Genomic DNA, 21,083 nt, shown 5'->3' with positions numbered 1-21,083 from the left:
TAGCTTCACTCCTTTTGTCGTAGCAGATGGTCCTGACTAATTAAGCATTGCAAAGACACTAGAAGGACTTTTTTCATGTTGGAGCAGTGTGACAGTCATCAGTATGTGGGACTGTTTGCTGTGCTTGTAATGAGTTTGTTAAAACTAAGAAGTTAAAGATGAAAGATATTTACTTTGGAATCACTTTATTGACAGATCAAAAAAAATATACATCTGAAAAGAAACTGTAATAATGAAAAATTCAAGTAAGATTTAGTTTTTTTCTAAAAGTGCAAATTTTATGCATTTGAATAAAAAAGCCGGCAGGTGCCCCAAACTGCAGTTCCTAAGTGCTTCAAAAGTGAGTGACTCATGTTGAAATATTTACAGGTTGGTGAAAAAGAAAAACAGTTTTGATTTCTATGGATGCTTTTCCCTTTCATAACAACTCAAGGGTGGATGCATTTTGTATTTAATTTGGTATTTAATCATTTTAAACAAGTCATCCATCTTATTACGTTGTGTGGGTCTGCAGACATAGTTGTAACCTGTTCTGTCACAGAACTGGACTTTTTGTGCTGTCTAGTATTATGGCCTGATAAAAAGATACTATTAGCTGCCCCCTTGTTCTCTAGGGCAGGTGCTTTAATTTTCCCATAGGGGTTTGTGTCTCCTGCAGGAGTCTAGTATTATGGCCTAATGAGTATTTTATTAGTCTGTGACTTACTGCTAATTACCAGATATATTACAATTTATGAATATGAATAGTTTGTTAGCACTCCACCCTCTAGTACAAATATGTGAGGTCATGGCTCAAAAAGCACAGAGGCTTCAGAATGTGGAGTCTAGTATCAAGGGGTGACTACGTACATCCTTTATACAGTCTTTAGTTTAAACAGTAAAGTCATCAATGCTAATCTGCTCAAAATCTCACATTATTCAGGATATATACATACACAGTTTTTTACTTCAATGCTACAGAAAAACAAAACACTTGGAAAAAAAGAGTGCTACAGTTCCACTAAGATGCCACACCTAGTTTGTGCACAACTGGATGTGGTTTAAAAAGCCCCACAAAGCATTGTTGTCTTCACACTGTACTCTTGACGTCAATGACTATGGAGTAATTGACCATAGGAGTGCCCTCTTTGCTGTCTTTTTCTGTTACTGCTGGCTTTTTCACCTCAGGGGAGCCGGGGTCCTGCATGAGGGATGTCAAGGCTGAGAGATACTCCTCCTGAATTATACGGAGACAGATGGAGATACGGAGGAAAAGAGTTCAATTTAGTTTTGGATTTGAGACACTTAGCAAAGCTGGAGAAAATTATCATATTTAAATGTACCTTGTGCTCTTTCCTGCTGTTTCTTTGACTATAAAACAAAAAACAGAGGTTGATGGTGAATTATCTCAGTCTGGTATGGCAACCTGACTGTGGCAAACAGGAACAAACTGGACAAGATTGTCAGAACAGCTGGAAAAATCTCATTAGATAAACTGTATCACACTACTGCCTTACAGAGAGCTCAGTCTATTGCTGACTAAGAACGCCCTCTTTAATCAGATTTGATCAAATGGCCCCAGGACAACATTATAGGATGCATTTTGTGCCAAATCCAATTAGTATAGTGAATAACAAGATGCTGTGATGTGATTTCTGTAGTTTTGCTAATGTTTTATGTATGTATATGAATGAATGACTCTTGATGACTATCAGTATTTTTTTATATAAATTGATTTGTGACTTGGTGAACCAAAGACAATTATTCAGTTCAATTTAAATAAACCCGTTTTAAATTTATTTTGAGAGATTTCACCACTAGATGGCACTGTGACATAACTGGCCACACCGAGTCAATTCAAATAAGCAAGCTGCAGAGGTGAATGCATTATATGTGACGGGAATATCAATGAATACGAGTGGTGACCCAAGCCTTCATCATTGATCTCTGGTGTCAAAAGCAGACGCTCACTTTGTACACTGCGACCTCAGTGACACAAACCCAGTGATGTCCTGCTGCTGACTAAAAAAATGTCCTCATGCAGCACTGGAGATGAGGGAAGGAGGAGTGGGGGGTTGACATTAGTCCCAAAATAACTTTCCTCTGTGGGGAGTCATGTTTTCTTGTTGTTCACTGGGTGCCTGACCTTCCCAAATTAACTTGACAGGACCCTCCCACTGGAGCGTGCGATAACGTGCCTAGACTCCGTCAGCCAATGGCACCTTCACCAAATGTTCCGGTCAGAGTGACAGGCGTATTGAAATAACCTGTAAACCACTCTTGTGCAGCTCTATTCACAGCGGGGCTTGATCTGATCCTGACAGACATTCTTGTGAGAAGTTAGATTTGGCAGTGAATGTGGAAATGTGGAAGCTTCTGGAGGCAGAAACCATTAACAGTTCTAGGACTGTGAAAGATATCCCACATCAGTACTAAAAGATGTGACTCTTTCTCCAACAGCAACAGGATTAAGAGATGAATTTGTGGATTTTTTTTCCACTGGTGAATGGCAACTTGAATTTTATTATACTAATAACTTCCGAACATGTGGACCTTCTGCACATTTCACCTTCCCTTTTGCAAAGTGTCGGTGATGATAATTGGCCAGCGAACAGCAGTCTGCTGCACAAATTGCCAGAAGTAACACCGCTAAAAGCCAGAACAGGAAACTGGAAAATAAATCTGTTTTTCTGACTGCCTAACAGCCTCTACCTGTCTGCAAGCAGGGCTGTGGTGGCAGAGGCACCTGTCTGCTTCAGCCACATTACTTCCTGTTTGTGAATAACAGCTTGGTACTGGGGTTTTGGTTAGTTGGGTTAACGATCCACACATCCTGTTTGTCTAGTACTCTCTGTACACTCTGTGCCATCGGCAACATTGCCCTCATTTGCCCGTCAGCGCATCACCTGCCAAGTTGCTGTTTGTCACCTGTGGAAGCGCGTAACTCACCAGCACACACAGAGGATGATGACAGAGATAAGAACGAGGGCTAATGCTGAAGAGATGCAAATCATGGATGTGAGAGCTGCAACACAAAGCACACAAAGAAACTGATATCAGCTAAACATCTCAGAAAACCTCACAGTGAAACTGGTTACGCACGTAAGCATGCCGATATTATCAGGAGCTCTCTGTTGTGTCATGTTCCTCTGAGTGCAAAAGCCCATCGTGGCAGACACGTACCGAGCTGTTCAAGCCTAGTTGTGACTTCCACCTGAAAGCTGACTGTAGCAGTGTGGTGACAGAAGGATGCCCAGCAGGTGTACAGGCCTTTGTTCAGCTCTGCAAGCTCTGACTGGAAGATCATCGCAGATCCCTCCGTTTGCACAAATGAGCCATCACTCCTGAAATACCAGGGATTTACAACTGAGTTTCTCTTTAAGTGACATTTTTGGGGAAATATAGCCATGTGCTGTATTTCTGAGGGTTAAAAATAAAACTCTAATCACTCTAATGTCTGTACAGTAAATAGGAGGCTGTAGGTAACTGGCTTAACTTTGCTTACAGAGTGGAAGCAGGGAAAGAGCTAAGCTGGCTCTGCACCACTATCCCTAAAGCTCACTTTAACGCTTCACATTGTGCCAAAAACCCCAAAACAAAACCAAAAGTGTAGAAGTTTCCATTATAGACATTACATGCCAGATCATTTCTTAGCTGGTAAAATCATCTGAAAGACTGAAAACAGGTGGAAAGTTGGTTAAGAAATCTCTGCACATTACTCTGCATTACAAAAGTTGTTCACACGTGGTTACAAAAAATCAACAAAAAATGTACAAATGGACAGAACCAGGGTAATTATTTGCCTTTATTTAAACGGTAAAATACCCCCTAATAAATCGTGCTCTATGACAATGTGTTGCTTCTTCTACTTCCTCTACTACTGTGGGAACACTCAATTTTGTGTGTTCACAGGAACTTCCTGATCATGATTAGGTGGTAGATAACAGATATACCTCCTGCCAGCTGAGACTATAATTGGACAGGCTACTGTTTTTTTGACAACAGTAGGAAAGTTAATGCACCTGGTACTAAAGGTGCTGTTTTTAGTTGTTTGCCTGCTCCCAGATAAAGCAAAGTTAAACTGTCTCCTTGCTGTTGTTGGCTATTGCACTAAGCTCTTTATGTAAATAACTCAACTGATATTTTCAGAGAGCTACTTCTTAATTGTGGGAGCACAGATTTTTGTGCAGTGCACTATGTTCAGCTTCCTCATTGTGAACAGGTGGTTTGAAACACCGGATACAGCACCTCTTACAGCTGAGCTCGTACTCTGGCACGTTGCCTTCAATTTCGAGCAGTATTTTCTGGTTGTGACGATTCTTGTCGAGGGACAGTCTGTATACAACAGGTTGATCGCTGTAGCGGCTTTGCAGAGGAGTCGTGAAGTTCAGGACTCTCAGAGAAGAGATATCTGGCAAAAAAACAGTAGAAATATTTAAGATGAACTTTGTGCGTTAGTGTTCAATCGAGTATTGTTTCTGTTGCTCTTACAGTATCTGGGCATATGAACAGTCCTTCTCTGTGTGACCCCTGGTTCAAAATGGTACACACAAGTCAGGTTTTGCCCCTCATGACGGTTCAGCGGAAATTCATAAGTCGCCCTGAGATTCATTGAGTTTCTTTCATATTCTGAGTGCACAGAGGTTTGCCTTTCATTTTTTTCGGGAAGGTCCCATGCAAGGTTTGTCTCGAAACACTCCCCTGTGCACTCGCACACTGCCAGCCAGAGATGAGAGTCTTGTTGTCTCACCACAGATGCGCTCAGCAGGGGGGCTTCTGAAAAAGAAAAGGGGGGTGTCAGGAAGGGGATGAGCAACCGCGTGAGGTTGTCTGTGTCATAGAAGGTAATATTTCTAAGAAATGACTAGCGTACTGTGCATGGGGATGTTTATTATTCTTTCCTCTTCTGCCTCCAGGCTCGGATGCTTTACTATGCAAGTCAAATTCTGACCGGCATAGAGAGAGGACAGGAAGTGCACAGAGCTGCGAGCAAATACCAGACCATCAGCCTGCTGTTTGGTCTCCACCAGGCTATCGATGCTGTTGTTGGTGTTCCTTACGTGCCAGGTTATAACTGCTGCCGGAGGGGCGCTGTCCACAGAGCATTGCACCTTTGTGTACTTCAGACCTTGTCTCCACTCAGTGCTGGTGTTGACGGTGATGTTAGGGTGAGCTGTGCAGGAAAGAGAAGTTAAACAACAGGAAGTGGAGGGCTTCCACTTGATGAAAAAAATTTAATGTATGGCCACATATATCCACTACTGATAAGAAATTAGGGTTGGTTGGTTGATTTGCTGAACATACCACAAAGAGGGAGTGTTATGCTTCTGTTCTCTGGTTTTTCAAATGCTGGGTGATTTATCACACACTCTGCAGTGAGCTCCCAAGGCAAGCAGGGAGGGAGGAGTACAAACCCCCTGACAGAGTGGCTTCCATTATGAGAAGTGGAGTTGAACCAAAAGTCTTCAGACACACCCTCTGGTAGAAGCCAGGACATGTTGGCTGCAGGAACAGCATCATCTGCTGAGCACTCAATCACTCTGTGTCCATCTTCAGTCCGCAAATCAACTCGTATTGTAGGAGGAACTGATGGGAAACGTATAGAGAGAAGAGTTCACATCAATATTTCATAGTCAGATGATAGAGAAGGTCAAAGCAGAGTTTCACCTACCTTGTTGTATAGGTTTAACAGTGACATTGAACCACAGCACTGCTGTAAGGTGCTGATAAGAGAAGGTGCATTTGTAAAGACCAGCGTGTTGAAGATCCACAGGGCCCTGGAGTCTCAGGCTCTTGTCCACCAGCTTCACACTCTCAGGCAAGGGGCCATCATCTCTGGAGGGCAAATATGCAAAATATGCAGGAATTCAGAAATGTTTTCATTTGTCTTAATATAAGAATACAAAAGGAAAACAAAGCTTGAATAAATAAACATTTGAATCAGAAAATGTATCTAAATATGGTTCCTGCTTACAGTCACTTGTGGTTTTTATGCCACCAAATATGCCACCACTGAAACTACCTACATATCCTGTGGAGGATGTGTATATTCTTTCTCTGTATATATACATGAAAAAAGTGTGACTGAAGCTTGTTTTTATTTTTGTAAAAGCATATTATTTTTGCAGGTACTGTTCATTTTTGCTCCTTTTCTTTTGGTTATGTGGTTAGTTTCCCAAATATCTGAACCAGCCCATCCAGCACCAACAAATGTTTCTTTGCAGGTTACTCGACCATGACCTAAATTCACTCAGTTGCTGATTAGATATTTGCACTGATTCACAGTTGAACAACTGCACCTAATACGGTAAAATAGGGAAATCAAACACAGTACGAGCACTTACTGATGAATATACTTTTTATTTTGTCATTAATGGGTAATTTCCCCATACTTTTTTAATAAGTCATTTTTATCTGTCTTGCACATTATTTTCCATTATTTGTGCACAATCATGGAGTGGACTTACTTTGTATCAGATTCTCAACCTTAACCTTCCCTAACATGATGAATTTCATCATCATGCCAGCTCATAACGCAGTCTGTCTGTTATAATTATCATTTTTAGAGTTCGAACGCTTCTATAATATATGAAATTGATGTAGTAGTCCTTTGACACCAAATATTTCCTACTTTTTGCAGGTAACATTGTAGCGTGGCACGTTCCCTTCGACCTCGAGTCTGATAACAGCTTCAGTCTCCTCTTCCTGCAGCTCCACGTCATTGCTGTTCCCTTCCAAGTCTGAGTACAACTGACCTGGAGCCAAATCTGTAGATTTAAAAAAACAAAAACAAACTCTGTTCCTCTGTTACCTCTTGAGCATTAGCAGTTTATTCAACACTGATTGTACTCACAGAAAACTGGCAGTGTTAGGGCTTGTGACTCCTTTTGTGTAAATTTAGGATGGTCAAACACACAAGTGATGTTGTGACCCCCGTATTTTGTTACGGGGAGGCGGACTGAGACTCTCTGTATGTCTGAGTCTGTGTCGTTCTCTCTCGCCAGCTCTTCAGCCGTGTTCAAAGCCAAAGAGATGTCAGTGTCAGGTCTCCCTCCAGATGAAATGCAAGAGACCACCCAGAAATCATTTCCGTCTTCTTGCTGTACCATCTCTGCTTTAATAGTCACATTTGGCCTTGCTGCAGAGCAGGAAGAAGGGCGAGAAGAGTTATTTTTCACAAGCTCTAATGTTTTTTCCAGCAAATTAAAAAGTCAGATAGCAAGTAGAGGCTCAGGGTGTTTTGGTTAAATAGGAAGCTGGGGCCGGATGAGCTGAATGTTAGCTAAACACACGCCATGAGGAGCTTCTGCTTGGGTTTGGAGAGTGCTGACTTAGGCTTATCACCTGTCCCATCTGTTGGCTGAGCTGCAGCTGAGAGCAGATGTCTGGCCCAGCTGCTACCCAACCAAAGCTGAGAGAACCGCAGGCTTTAATACGAGGAATCAGCATAGATCAGAGTCTATTATCAAATACGTAAAAGTTTTGGTGTTACGCAACAGTCAAATGCCTCTAATGAGCAAGTGGGTTAACACCTCATAATAAATTGGGTGCTGGACAGGGGTGTGCACACATTTGGAGTGAGTTAATGCACATAAAGTTATGTCTGCATTTAACCACTGCAGTTTGAAAATTACCTAAGCTGCTGTGCTTCAGTGAAGTGGAAATGTATTATGGACAAATGAACTGGGTGGTGTGGCTTACGTTAATAGGACTGTTACTAGGTCTGCCACTGAAAGAGCAGTAAGAGGCTGTAATGCTGTACATATTAGTATGATTGTATGAAGAGAGCATTTAAAGCTTTGTTACCAAACATATACAGTGGTGTAAAAAAGTGCTTGGCCCCTGATTCCCGATCGCCTACTTTTTGTATGTTTTTCACACTTCAATCAGATCATCAAACAAAAATAATACAAGTAAACACAAAATGCAGTTTCTAAATGAAGTTTTTATTATTAAGGGGAAAAACAATCCAGAACTACACGTCCATGTGTGAAAAACTAATTACCCCCTAAACCTAAACCTAACTGATTGGGCCACACTTAACAGCAACAACTAAGATCAAGCATTTGTCATAACTGGCAATGAGTCTTTTACAGCCATGTGCAGGAAATTTGACCCTCCCATCATTGCAAAATTGTTCTAATTCAGCCACGTTGGAGGGTTTTCAAGCATGAACTGCCTTTTTAAGATCATGCCAAGGCATCTCAATCGGATTCAGGTCAGGACTTTGACTAGGCCACTCCAAAGTCTTCATTTTGTTTTTCTTAAGATCTTCAGAGGTGGACCTCGTTTGTTTTGAATCATTGTCCTACTGCAGAACCCAAGTGCACTTCAGCTTGAGGTCACAAGCAGATGGCCCGACATTCTGTGGTGAATGAATGTGGTCATTTACCACAGCAAGTTCCAGATTCTGACGCAGCAAAACAGCCCCAGATCATCACACTACCACCACCATATTATACTGACTGTTTTCTTGTGTTTTCACTTTAAATTTGTGTGATTCATTTTTGAATTTGCATCTTCGGTGAGTGAAATTCATGGACTACATGGTGTTTTAAATAGCCAGCAAGGGCCACTAATATAGATGCAAAAATATGCTGATCGACATACAGCTTCATTTAGACTTCTGTGTTCATATGTAGTAATCAGAAACTCATTTTATCTCTACACCACAACCTGCTGTGTAATTCAAGTTGTTGTGACGGAGTTCTGGTTATGGGATAAGTTATGAAGTAGGACGTAGTTATGACGTAGTTATGAAGTTATGACGTAGATCTGATTTGGGTGTAAAAGTCAGGCAAAAATGGCCCACAGCTCCCCTGCTCTATGACCACATGAAAATCTGTCATTTTAAGTCTTACTGAATAAAAATTAAATGCATTTAGCTTTTATCTTTCTATGTTAGGATTTGAAGTGGAAAAAGCAGGTTTAGGTTGCTTCGAGCTTGTCATGTCTCTGATCAGTGTGATCACCACCATCATTGTAAACAGATGGATGGCAGATCATCGGATTCAGCAGCTGTTCCTACACTACATATGACAGTCCATGTACTAAGGGTATTTATTTGCTGGGAAGAGAGCAAGGAGCTAAGATTTATTAAGTTAGCAATGACATGTACATGACATGGTGAAATTTTTCATCCTGAGTGAAAGAAAACTTTTATAGTATGAGAAATCTTTCCTGCTTTGGTCCAATACCAGTAGAGCTAAAGCATCTAGGTGTAGTTAATGATCCGACGTCCTGCCTTTGCCTGTGAATACTGACAGTGTGAGGGGTCTCGTCATGGTAACCACGCTTTCATGACAGTCAGTGCAAAGTTGCTGAGGTATAATGTTTGTTTGCTTTGTGGTTGCTCATTATCATTACTGACTCTATAACAGTGTCAATGAGGGTTGTGCTAAAGAGTGAGTCTTTGCAGGTGCACTAAATTACAGTGTGGATGGTTTTATATTGATGTTTGCTGTATTAATCTGTCTTTCCTGTGAGCTCGGGGTTTCTGTATGTGTGTTTAGCCTATATTTTCATCAGAAATGTTTTTTTTTATTATTATGCTTTCATAGACCAAGATTATATTATATATATATATTTTTTAATATATTTTTTAAAGTTTTTAACTTACAATCATGAAAAACTAACTTATCATTTTATCAGCTCTGTAATAACTCAGAGTGCTGCTCTGCTCGTATTGGTCATCCGCACTGCACCCTCTAAATGCAACATGTTCCTGCAGCTCTGCAGTGCTGTGGATAAAACAGAAAGGTGCTGCCCTAAAAAAAACAACAACAAAAAAAACCCCATATCATGACCCAAATGCTAAAATGCTCAGTGGACCTGGGAAGAACTGCAGAGTCAGGTAAAGTACGGACTCGTTACTTTGACCCCCCGTCCTGCGCTTTTTATATCAAGATATTGGTTATAGCAGCTTTAACGATTTGATGAAATCTATGAAACAAAATATCGTGATTAACTGGGATGCTGGATTTTTAGCTTTAATGTTATGCAGTCGGATTTTCATCAGGTCAACAGATGCAGGTGCGCATCTTTTGACCTGCTAGACTTGAGCCATTAAACTGTACACTGCACCATATTACAGTACTGTTATTAATTAGTTACTGGGTCGTTGCTTCATTTTTGCTTCCATATACTCAGCTTCAATGGAAGAGCGCATTCCCACATGAATGCATAGCACTGTGCAACGTGATTTATGGTCTGTCACTGTGCATGTGGAGCAGAGTGAGAAGGAACAGGCTGCGTAAAAACTCAGCAGGAGAAAGTTATTGTGTTGCAAGATGCTGAGTCATGATGCATGATTGCAAACGTATGAGTGGTAATGCAACACAATATGTCACCACCTAGCAACAGGGACATAAAAACACAACAACTCTGATGCTCTTACTGTAGGTTTCCACCCTAACTGTGGTGACCGCGGGCTGTGGGAGGGTCCGGTGTTCAACCACACAGGTCACGTTGTCCTCCTCCTGCAAGTGGGTGGGAAAGCGGAGGACGCTGCTGACGGTGAAGGTGTCATTTGAAGGAAGGGTGTTATTCACAACCTCGATGAAGGGGAAATCTGAAGGAGGATACCCATTCACCAACCAGCTGATCTGGGGCTCAGGCCTGCCATTGATGGCAGAGCATAACACAGACTGATAGTGAGTCCCATTTATGGTCTCTGCATTCAGAGTGATGTTGATTTCTGGTTGAACTGTGAACAAATTGAAAAATAAACACGTTGAGTGACATAGGCATGTCTCAGGATAATAATGCATCTGTTTAATTAAAATCTGGTGGTGCATCAGTTAACACCTTTTAATTTTAGAACTGTTTGTGGCAACTTCATCGGGCTTATTTGTTCTCACAGAGGTGAGTCGATTATAGAAAAGAAATCACATGTTATTGGCGTAGCTTACCTACTACAGTGACGATTACAGTGCCAGTGTAAGTATCTTCAAGTGATTCAAACTCACAGGTGTATTGTCCTTCTACTTCCACACCGGTCACCCTAATCTGAATTGTGAGGTTGGTGAGAGAAACTGGGAGTGAAAAGTTATCTCTTTGAAATGGTCTCCCATTGATAAATCCTGCCAGTCGCTTTTTTTTTTTTGAACTGATCTGTTGTTTCCACTCGCTGCTGTCAACAGGATCGTCACCCAGATAGATACAGCTCAGATACATGTCCTTTCCCAGGACTGCTGTGATGCTCTCAAAAGGCTCTTCACTCGAACCTAATGAGAGATCAGAAAACATTGAGAAAGCAGAAATGCCTTGAGGGGGAATGGGTTTGATGAGAGGACTGGGCACAGGGTGATAGATGCTACTTGTTGTGTTGACTCAGCCTATTGTCTGTCGCTAGTTAAGTAAAACTGTGATCAAAGAGGTAGACTAACTAGGTCAGTAGTGATAAACTCCTCAGTCATTTCTCAATTAAAAAAAGACATAAAATCGTATAAAAATAAGGCTAAAACAGACAAACAGACTATATTTAATTTGTTACAAGTAAAAGTAACTGAAAAGAAAACTGGATGAAAATGAAAAGTTTAAGGCTCAGTTTGAAACAGAGAAGGCAGACTGCGTCGACAACGAGCAAGCTTCCTTTTTTTAATCCACAAAGTAACACAATCCAACAGGAAAATCCAAAAATACAAGGAGTGAGGAAACAGGAGAACACGAAGAGTTTCAGAGGGCAACACACAGGGAAGCATACACAGGGAATGTGACGATGATGAAGATGGGACTACTTATACACCGAGGGCTGACGGCAGAATGAAAAACAGGATGAGAATGAGACACAGGTAAAAGTAATTAACACAGGTGAAGACAGTCAGAGACGGGAAGTGAAACTAATACATCACATGAAAGATAACCAGACCTCAAAGGAAGTAGCCAAAAGAGAAAGAATAACAGGGAGGAGAAGACTCTCAGGCACAGAAAGATGACAGAGGAAACTATAAGTCACCCATAAAATAAACACAGAAATTAAAGACTCATTCATAATAATATCACCAGAAGCAAAGCTCACAGTCTAGAATAATAAAGAAATTAAAACAGTATTCCCAGAATTTAACAGGCCCTAAACTGAAACCCCAAACCCTAGGATCATAATATTTTTTAAAATAAAAGATCAATAAAAGATTAAGCGAATTAATTGTCTTCACTTTGTAAAATTCTGGTAAATTATTTGTTTTTACAGAGAAAAAGCAAAAGACAAGAGGTTAACTTGCACACAGTGACAGTAATAAATAAATGCAGCCTTGTCTCCTGCCTGTGTATCTGATGGAGGACTCCATTATGTTAATGAAATGAAAACCATCCAAAATAAGATCCACACCCAGATCTTATAGAAATCAGCCACAGTTAGGGCATTTCACAGGAGAGGGCATTTAATATAGGCTGGCAGGTTTTAGCACTCTCAGAGAGGACAGTGTGCAGACTTTAATGCATACCAAGTCCCCTTCTCTCTCTGCTTCCTCCCCAGACTTCATCAAAGTGCACTTAAGGACACAGCTTGCTCTACCAGTCAGCTGGAGCCAAGAACCTCTATTCAGCTTAAGGTACATGATGAGTAAAATGACGACAGCTTACTGCTGCACTACTTCATTGAAAACCTCTTAATATGCAGCCGGCTGCTGCAGTCTAAACTGTTTGCATCAAGCACTGTTAATGCTGTTGGTCTTACTATACATCACAGCAAATGGAAACAATGTGGAGAGGCTCCAGAGCCTTTTAAGAGGAAGAGAAAGCAAGAAAGAGAAATAAATATGCTATATCAGTTCAATTATGCCTGGTGGGCTTGTAATTCATTTGCCCTTGCAGGTTAGTGCCAAAATAAATGTCAGCCAAGAATGGAGAAGGCACACCTTAAGGATACAAACTAAGTAATAACTGTGAAAGAAAAATCACACATTCTTCTACTGCATCATATTTCCTGAGTCCCAGGGGCTTCTTTTTCTCACCAGACAGCAACAATGCACCAGTGGCACAAAGCACACCTTCCTCTGCAGACTAGGGATGTGGTAAACAAATAAAGACTTTCGACTTTAGAAAATGAAGCTCTTTCACACGTTTAAACTTTCATCTCCAGCTGGAAGTCTCGGTGACTCTGCAGAATGAAGGACTGCACCAAATCAAAGGGAAGAATCTTTAAATAAGTACAGCCAGGAGAGGGTTTTCCCCAAATGTTAAAGACCTCATATATTAGTTTTAAAAGCCTGTAAAAAAAATGCAGTGGTCACACCGAGGAAGCGCATATGATTCCTAATAAAGAGTTGCCTGCCAGGTTGACATTACAAACATACAATCAGGAATGTGCTGCTGAAAAATGTATTATTTAGAACTTTGTGATGCATCCAGTGTGTAGTTTTATTGCTCATTTGTAATTATAGTTGGACTAATCAGTAAGGAAAGCCAGTAGCACTGCTGGGTATAAATGCCTCAGGTTAAACAAGAGCTTAAGGTCCAGTAAAATGAACACATAAACAGCTGATTGCAACAGATGGATTGTAACTCTGCAGACTTACCCAGAATTTCCAAAGAATGAGCAACATGTAAGAGAAGACCCAAAATCAACAGCCATGAGCATCCCATGGTGGTGTCATTGACTGAAGCAGAACTATAGACCAGCTGCATGCAGGGCACATGGTATTTAAAGGGTGTGTGTATTATGTGGTTTATGGTTTATGGCACACACCCTCTACAGCTGATATTCAGTTGTGTGAGCCACACACACACACACACACACACACACACACTTAAAAGCAACTTCTTCAGTTTGCAACAGTAGGTGTTCTCTTGTGTGTTTTGCACATGTCTTACAGTTCTGTTTTTGTCAGCATCGCTATACAGGATGCGTCTGTTCAGTTACTCAGCCACCTCATATAGCACAGTATCTTGGGAAGTGGTAAAGCTATGCATCCCATCCCGCCTGGGGCCTGCAGAGACTGCCTGTCTGCGAAACAGCTCGCTATCATTCATGCCCTGCAGTTTGTGAAATCACTCACTTCTGGTCATTGTTTCGTGGCATAATGCTCCTCTAATTCACTTTGACTCTGTGTGTTTTATGTTTCTTCTTTCTTCTCTTTCTCAGCATAATTTACCACCCTACGAGGAAAAATAAAAACCAAACAATTGTGGTAGAGAACAGCGAATCTTGCAGAGGCTCAGCAGTGCACAGCTTGTCAGAGGTTGCCATCTTTCTCTAAAGTTGATTCACTTTGGCACTGACTCATGTGGACCACAAGAGGAAGACAGTGAATGAAATGACCTAACCGAAAAATTTCTGTCAACACATTTTTTTTTTTTGATCGTGTGGTTTGTAACGGCTGTTTTTGAATTATCCGGTATGAAACTGCCACCCATAGTGAGAGCTTTTGTAGGCTATGAAACTGGCTTTACAACAAAGAAAATGGTAGATATCTCATCCTTTTTTGCTCTCAACCTCACATACTCACACACCCATACAGAGTAGTGTTTCCATTACTTCACAGGACTTTACATTTCCTGAAGACTCCACCATAGCTACTACTTGTCTAACCTGACGCTTACTCTGACCTTAAATCAAGTCCCCACCCTAAAATGGACATATTTACATTATGTAGAGGAGCTTTTAACCCCAAAAGGGAGGCAGCTCCCTGAACTATAACAGTGTAAACAGATTTATGGCAAATGAGTTAAGCTGGTTTTATGGTCCTGACTTTGTGTCTTTTTATGTAGCGCTAAGACTACTCAGAGAGAAAAAATATTGGAAATTAACCAACAGCAAAGTTATGGAGAAGAACGTCCTTGCAGTTCTATAAAGATCCCTTCACGATACGTCTTAGCTCTTAGTATTATTCTAGCTCATACTGTCTCTTAGTATTTAGTTTTGACTCACGTCTCTGTTTGCATTTGAGTCCATTTTCCTGATTCAACCTTTGGCCGTGACAACGAGAAACCCCTTCACAACTGCCAACCAAGTGAACAACACTTTCCAGGATGTAGGCATATCAATATCAGTGTCTACACTAAAGAAGACTGCATTAAAGTAAATACAGGGGGTTTACTGCAAGGTGCAAGCCACACATAAGCCTCAGGAATAAAGAGGTAGTGTCACTACTGTGACACTACTGTTTATTGCCTGGCAGAACATTAAAAATGAGGAAGCCCAGCATCTGGTGACGTTCTTTTTTTTTTTTTTGCCTGTCCCGTTTGGCTCTTTTGCCATCAGAATTGTTGTCTAAAGGCAAAGAAAGATGCCCAACGGATTTACTTTACCAAACTGACCATCCCAGCCTTGCCATAATGGTCCATTTGATTCACCTTTTATTGTTTATTTTATTTTCACTTACTGAATACGGGACAGACTTGACTGGGGGAAAGAAGGGGAGAAAGAAACAGGGAAAGAAAAACAGCTGAGAAGAGGGACGGGGGAGAAGGGAAAAAGACAAAAACCAACAGAATGGGCAGAGAAAAATTAAATGCATATATCGATCACCTGGATCACCTGTTGAGAAAGAAAAAAGAAAACAAGCAGAAGAGAACAAGAGTAATAGAATAAACAACATCACAATGATATATGGGAATATGACAGTAAATACTAAATATTAAACATAGATCAACAGAACACAGTGTGCTTTGAGGTAGGAGCCAAAAAGGGTGTAGTTTGTGGGTGTGATCACCCGTGTGTACACCTGTGAGCATGGACGTGCTTGTTTTTTTTAAAAGGTTCCTTCATGTAATGATCTGCTAGAGGGTGTGGGGGGGCCACTGCCCCGTCCTCCAGGGCATGAAGCAGGTATGGAGGAGATCAAAACTCCAGACATCCAGAGGCCCCCAGAACACAAGAGACCAAGGAAGACCAACAGAGGGGCAACCGCGCCACTGTCCCAGAAAGAGCTGAGGAGAGTCCCAGATGAGGGCTCACTCAGCAGCCGCGGAGCAGAAGCCAGGGGGGGTTGCAGTGACGCACCCGTGAGCTCCGCCGGCAGCCAGCCGTGCCTGAGTGACCGAGCCCCAGGCCGAGAGGTCGGGGGCACCCCACCTCCGAAGTGGCCCGAGCGAGCCCCAGGCTCCAGGCCCCGATAAGCGGCCGCCAAGGAGTGAGCCGGTGTGTACCTGGTGACGTTCTTGAGTTCAAGGCTCATGGGTTTTCAACAAGGTATGAGAAATGAACATTTTTTTTCAGTTATTTATTTTGTCCAATTAGTTCTGATCCCCTGAAATGAAGGGGTTGTGTTAAAAAATTCTTTAGTTCCTCACACTTTCTTTTTGTTCAACCCACCGAATTAAAGCTGAACATCTGCACTTCAACTGCATTTGAATTGTTTTATTTAAAATTCAGATGCAGACTTTTTTCACTTAATACAAGATATTTTAGCTTGAAATAAGTGAAAAATCTGCCAATGGAACAAGTGAAAGTTTTCTAGTTTCAAGATTCACAGTCTTGAAACAAGTTCATACATCTCATTGACATGTCGCTCTGTAGCTGATTGTGTCTTATTTTAAGTGTAATGAGATAATATTAACTAGAAATATGACAAATATACTTAGTAAGATTTTGAGTTTTTGCAGTGAAATTAGAAAAAAGTTGTCTCTGTCCAGATATTTATGGACTTAACTGTACATGCGATTAAATTCCGATACTCTGATTAGTGATAGAATTACAGCCACAAACATGAATCAGTTTTATTGGAATTCCACGTGAAAGACCAACACAAAGTGGTGTACATGTGAGAAGTGGAATGGAAATCATACATGATTCCAAACATTTTTACAAATAAATAACTGAAAAGTGGGGTGTGCGTAATTATTCAGCCCCCTGACTCAATACTTTGTAGAACCACCTTTTGCTGCAATTACAGCTGCCAGTCTTTTAGGGTATGTCTCTACCAGCTTTGCACATCTAGAAACTGAAATCCTTGCCCATTCTTCTTTGCAAAACAGTTCCACAACTGCTCTGTGACGGCCTCAGAGGTTGTCTAAGAGAATATTGGGAGCAACAACACCATGAAGTCCAAAGAACACACCAGACAGGTCAGGGACAAAGTTATTGAGAAATTTAAAGCAGGCTTAGGCTACAAAAAGATTTCCCAAGCCTTGAACATCCCACGGAGCACTGTTTAAGCGATCATTCAGAAATGGAAGGAGTATGGCACAACTGTAAACCTACCAAGACAAGGCCGTCCACCTAAACTCACAGGTCGAACAAGGAGAGCGCTGATCAGAAATGCAGCCAAGAGGCCCATGGTGACTCTGGACGAGCTGCAGAGATCTACAGCTCAGGTGGGGGAATCTGTCCATAGGACAACTATTAGTCGTGTACTGCACAAAGTTGGCCTTTATGGAAGAGTGGCAAGAAGAAAGCCATTGTTAACAGAAAACCATAAGAAGTCCCATTTGCAGTTTGCCACAAGCCATGTGGGGGACACAGCAAACATGTGGAAGAAGGTGCTCTGGTCAGATGAGACCAAAATGGAACTTTTTGGCCAAAATGCAAAACGCTATGTGTGGCGGAAAACTAACACTGCACATCACTCTGTTCACCACCATATTTGACACCTGTCAAATATGGTGGTGGCAGCATCGTGCTCTGGGGGTGCTTCTCTTCAGCAGGGACAGGGAAGCTGGTCAGAGTTGATGGGAAGATGGATGGAGCCAAATACAGGGCAATCTTGGAAGAAAACCTCTTGGATTCTGCAAAAGACTTGAGACTGGGGCGGAGGTTCACCTTCCAGCAGGACAACGACCCTAAACATAAAGCCAGGGCAACAATGGAATGGTTTAAAACAAAACATCTCCATATGTTAGAATGGCCCAGTCAAAGTCCAGATCTAAATCCAGTCAAGAATCTGTGGCAAGATCTGAAAACTGCTGTTCACAAACGCTGTCCATCTAATCTGACTGAGCTGGAGCTGTTTTGCAAAGAAGAATGGGCAAAGATTTCAGTCTGTAGATGTGCAAAGCTGGTAGAGACATACCCTAAAAGACTGGCAGCTGTAATTGCAGCAAAAGGTGGTTCTACAAAGTATTGAGTCAGGGGGCTGAATAATTACGCACACCCCACTTTTCAGTTATTTATTTGTAAAAAATGTTTGGAATTATGTATGATTTCCATTCCACTTCTCACATGTTCACAACTTTGTGTTGGTCTTTCACGTGGAATTCCAATAAAATTGATTCATGTTTGTGGCTGTAATGTGACAAAATGTGGAAAAGTTCAAGGGGGGCGAATACTTTTGCAAGCCACTGTATACACTTGTTATTATTACACAATTTCATTATAAGCAGAGAAAAGATACCAGCAGCAAAAATAAAAAAATAAATGCTACAACAGTTTTCCTGTTTTTTTGGACACTGCACCCCGGTGTGAGTATGGTGTGAGTATGGTGTGATTATGTAAATACAACTTGTAGACGCAGAGCATTCATTAGGCTCTGGATATGATAAGTATGCATCACTCTCTGGACTATGCATCTTAAAGTATGATCTAGAATCAAGAATCTTTGCAAATATGTGGGGAATATACTGAACCACTGTAGAGGCATAAAGTGAACTTTTGAGGTGGAAAACATCCATTCAAATGCTATTTTATTAAATATTGACATTGTGTGTACTTTGGTTCCAGTTCAAGATCAAATTCACGTGTTTAATCCTTCAAGTGTAACAATCTCATTCACATTTCATGCTAACTGGCAAATTTCAAGCACTGTATCATTTGTTTTTGAATTTCTTTTTAATTATTTTGAACACAGATGAAGGGAAACTGCATTGTGATGTGTAAGATTTACTATCTGTAATCAGGCAAACCGGATTATGAACCACACAGACAGATGAGAGACATTTTGTCAGTGGGATCTAAAGAAGATTACGGCTCTCATTACTTCCAGTTTTGCTCTCTGACTTGATTCTGACTGTGGACGATCATATCTCCGGAAGGTAAAACTCAGTTCAGTCTATTACCTAAATTACATGCAACATTTGGTTTTGAGGGCAAACACTTGACACGAAGTTGAGTTTTTCTCTTAATACCTGCTGGAATCACATGGTCATGGATGCTAATTAAATTACCTGAAGCAGTTTTTCCAGAAAGATGGAAGGAGGCGGAGGGAAATTTGGAGAAGGAGCCTGGAAACCTTCAGTCTTTTGCGGGTGTGCCCTTTGCTGTCTGCGAGCCTATGCATTTTACTGACAATGAATTGTCAACATTTCACAGACGGGGTATTTATTGATTTCACAGCTGTACAGCTGGCATCCTTTTCCAGTGGCTGTCTTTCTCTTTATCGCTTTCTTTATGGACACATATGTGGAAATTCAGCTGGATAAAAGGTAGTTGGTGATCAGCCAGTAATAACGTGTGTGCAGTAAAGCATCAGGAAGCCTGCCTGTGAAGGGCTGCGTGGTAACCCACTTAACTCAGTGGAACGTTATCATCAATTTCTGGAGAGGAGGAAAGTAACTGATCATCTGCAACGTCTCCTCCTGCTGTTCTTCATTTACAGATGAACTATGACCAGGCCCTCCAGCCCTCCCACACACACAAAGGCACTTTAACAGATTCTAGCCTGACATGCAACTTGATTGATATGCCGCTATCAATCCGAGTTGCATACCAGCATTGGCATTCACGTAAAGGAGAAAATTAAAGTCACCCTATATATACGATAAGCATGCATCATTCTCTAGACTATGCATCTAAAAGTATGATCTAGTATCAAGAAGTTTTGCAAACATGTGGGGCATATACAAATAGAAAGTGAGAGGGGAAAAAAGAACTCAAGTCAGTCAAATAAAAAAAAGAAAAACTGCGTTTTGCTTCAATGAATATCAGCTTTAAATGTAAATAAACATGGCCTGTTATTAAAAAAATAGGCTAACATTTTGGGTTTTATGCTTACTCATTTCTTTTTCCAAAGAGATAAAGGAGATTACAACCAATTTCTAATTGTAAGGTTAGCTTGACACAGACTGGAACCAGTGGTAACAAAGGCAGCCTACCAGCACTAAACCTCACTAATTGTGTCTTATGCATCCTGACTTTTAGTCCATACAGAAAGAGAATTGCTTGCCGGTAACTAGAACAAGATTAGCCAGATTGCATGTAACACCTTATTAATGCAATGTCTCACTCTTGGCTAGATGAGACATGCATACTTCTCTATTTCCATCACATTTTTGGCTGCCTTGTCTGCTGAACACAAAATAGTGACACACCCTAATCAGCATCTGTTAAGTGTAGGCTGTGTGCAGGCAGGAGTGGTAGTAGGAGGACCCAATGTGCAGACACTCGGAGGCGGAACGTGAACTCAAAACAGCTTTAATGCTAAACTCAAAAGGGACAGAACAGAAAACAAAAGCAGGACACAGGAAACACCAGAGCCCAAGAAAGTATCCCAAACACAGTGCAGTTCAGGGGGCCGACCGTGTGGACGGCAACGAGGTGGAAACAGTTCAGGGGGCCGACTGTGCGCACGGCAACGGCGGCGACCCAGGCGAAGGGGGGTCCGGAGGCCGGCCAAGAAAACAGTTCCGAAAAAGTTTAGGGGGGCCAGCCCAGAGGCTGATAGCCCAAGAGTCCAGAACCAGGCAGTTCAGGGGGCAACAAAACTAGGAATACAAAATAAAATTACACAGACAGAACACACAGCTAGATAAGTGTAGATCGCGACACAGAGAAAAACAGGGCTTAAATACATAGAGGGAGCAATCAGGGAATGAGTAACAGGAGGGAAACACAGCTGGGGCAAATCAGGCCTAACGAGACAAAGGAAGCACAACCAGACGCATTTACATGAGACACGGACTTTCAAAGTAAAACAGGAAACATAACACAGACTGAACTTACAGACTCACAGGGAGGCACTACAGAGGGAACAGAGACGTGGGGCCAGGGCAGACACTGACACAGAGATATAGCCGTCAGGGGAGACAGCAACTAAGGATTACACAGAGACATAAACCATAAGACAGAACTCTAACAAATTAACCAAAGACTAGAAATTATAAATAATATAATAAACTCAAAAACCCTGGGTCAACGACCCAGGCATCCTAACAGCATCAGCATTAAAACCACCTGCCAAATACTGTTTGCGCCAGCAAAACAGCACTGAGCCATTAGAGCAGGGGTGCCC

The 21,083-nt window shown here is 41.5% G+C and overlaps 1 protein-coding gene across 1 annotated transcript; it reads right to left on the bottom strand.

Moving 5' to 3' along the window:
• Positions 1-174: 174 nt before the first annotated feature.
• LOC147314903 (uncharacterized) lies at positions 175-13,577 on the bottom strand. The gene is made up of 14 exons (XM_086262006.1): positions 13,497-13,577; positions 10,890-11,204; positions 10,376-10,684; positions 6,833-7,117; positions 6,611-6,746; positions 5,651-5,814; positions 5,284-5,565; positions 4,853-5,152; positions 4,471-4,755; positions 4,228-4,390; positions 3,163-3,323; positions 2,929-3,004; positions 1,323-1,350; positions 175-1,216 (listed from the first exon to the last, which is right to left on the bottom strand). The coding sequence occupies exons 1-14, from the start codon at positions 13,561-13,563 to the stop codon at positions 1,070-1,072; spliced, it is 2,718 nt and encodes a 905-aa protein (XP_086118132.1). The 5' UTR covers positions 13,564-13,577; the 3' UTR covers positions 175-1,069.
• Between the last annotated feature and the right edge of the window lie 7,506 nt (positions 13,578-21,083).

The sequence above is a fragment of the Aulonocara sp. 'chitande type north' Nkhata Bay genome, linkage group LG14, assembly GCF_057382095.1.
Source record: "Aulonocara sp. 'chitande type north' Nkhata Bay isolate Kocher_YH1m ecotype deep benthic linkage group LG14, A_spYH_male_GT1.1, whole genome shotgun sequence".
Lineage (NCBI taxonomy): Eukaryota > Metazoa > Chordata > Actinopteri > Cichliformes > Cichlidae > Aulonocara > Aulonocara sp. 'chitande type north' Nkhata Bay.
This window is presented reverse-complemented; position numbering and strand designations above follow the sequence as displayed.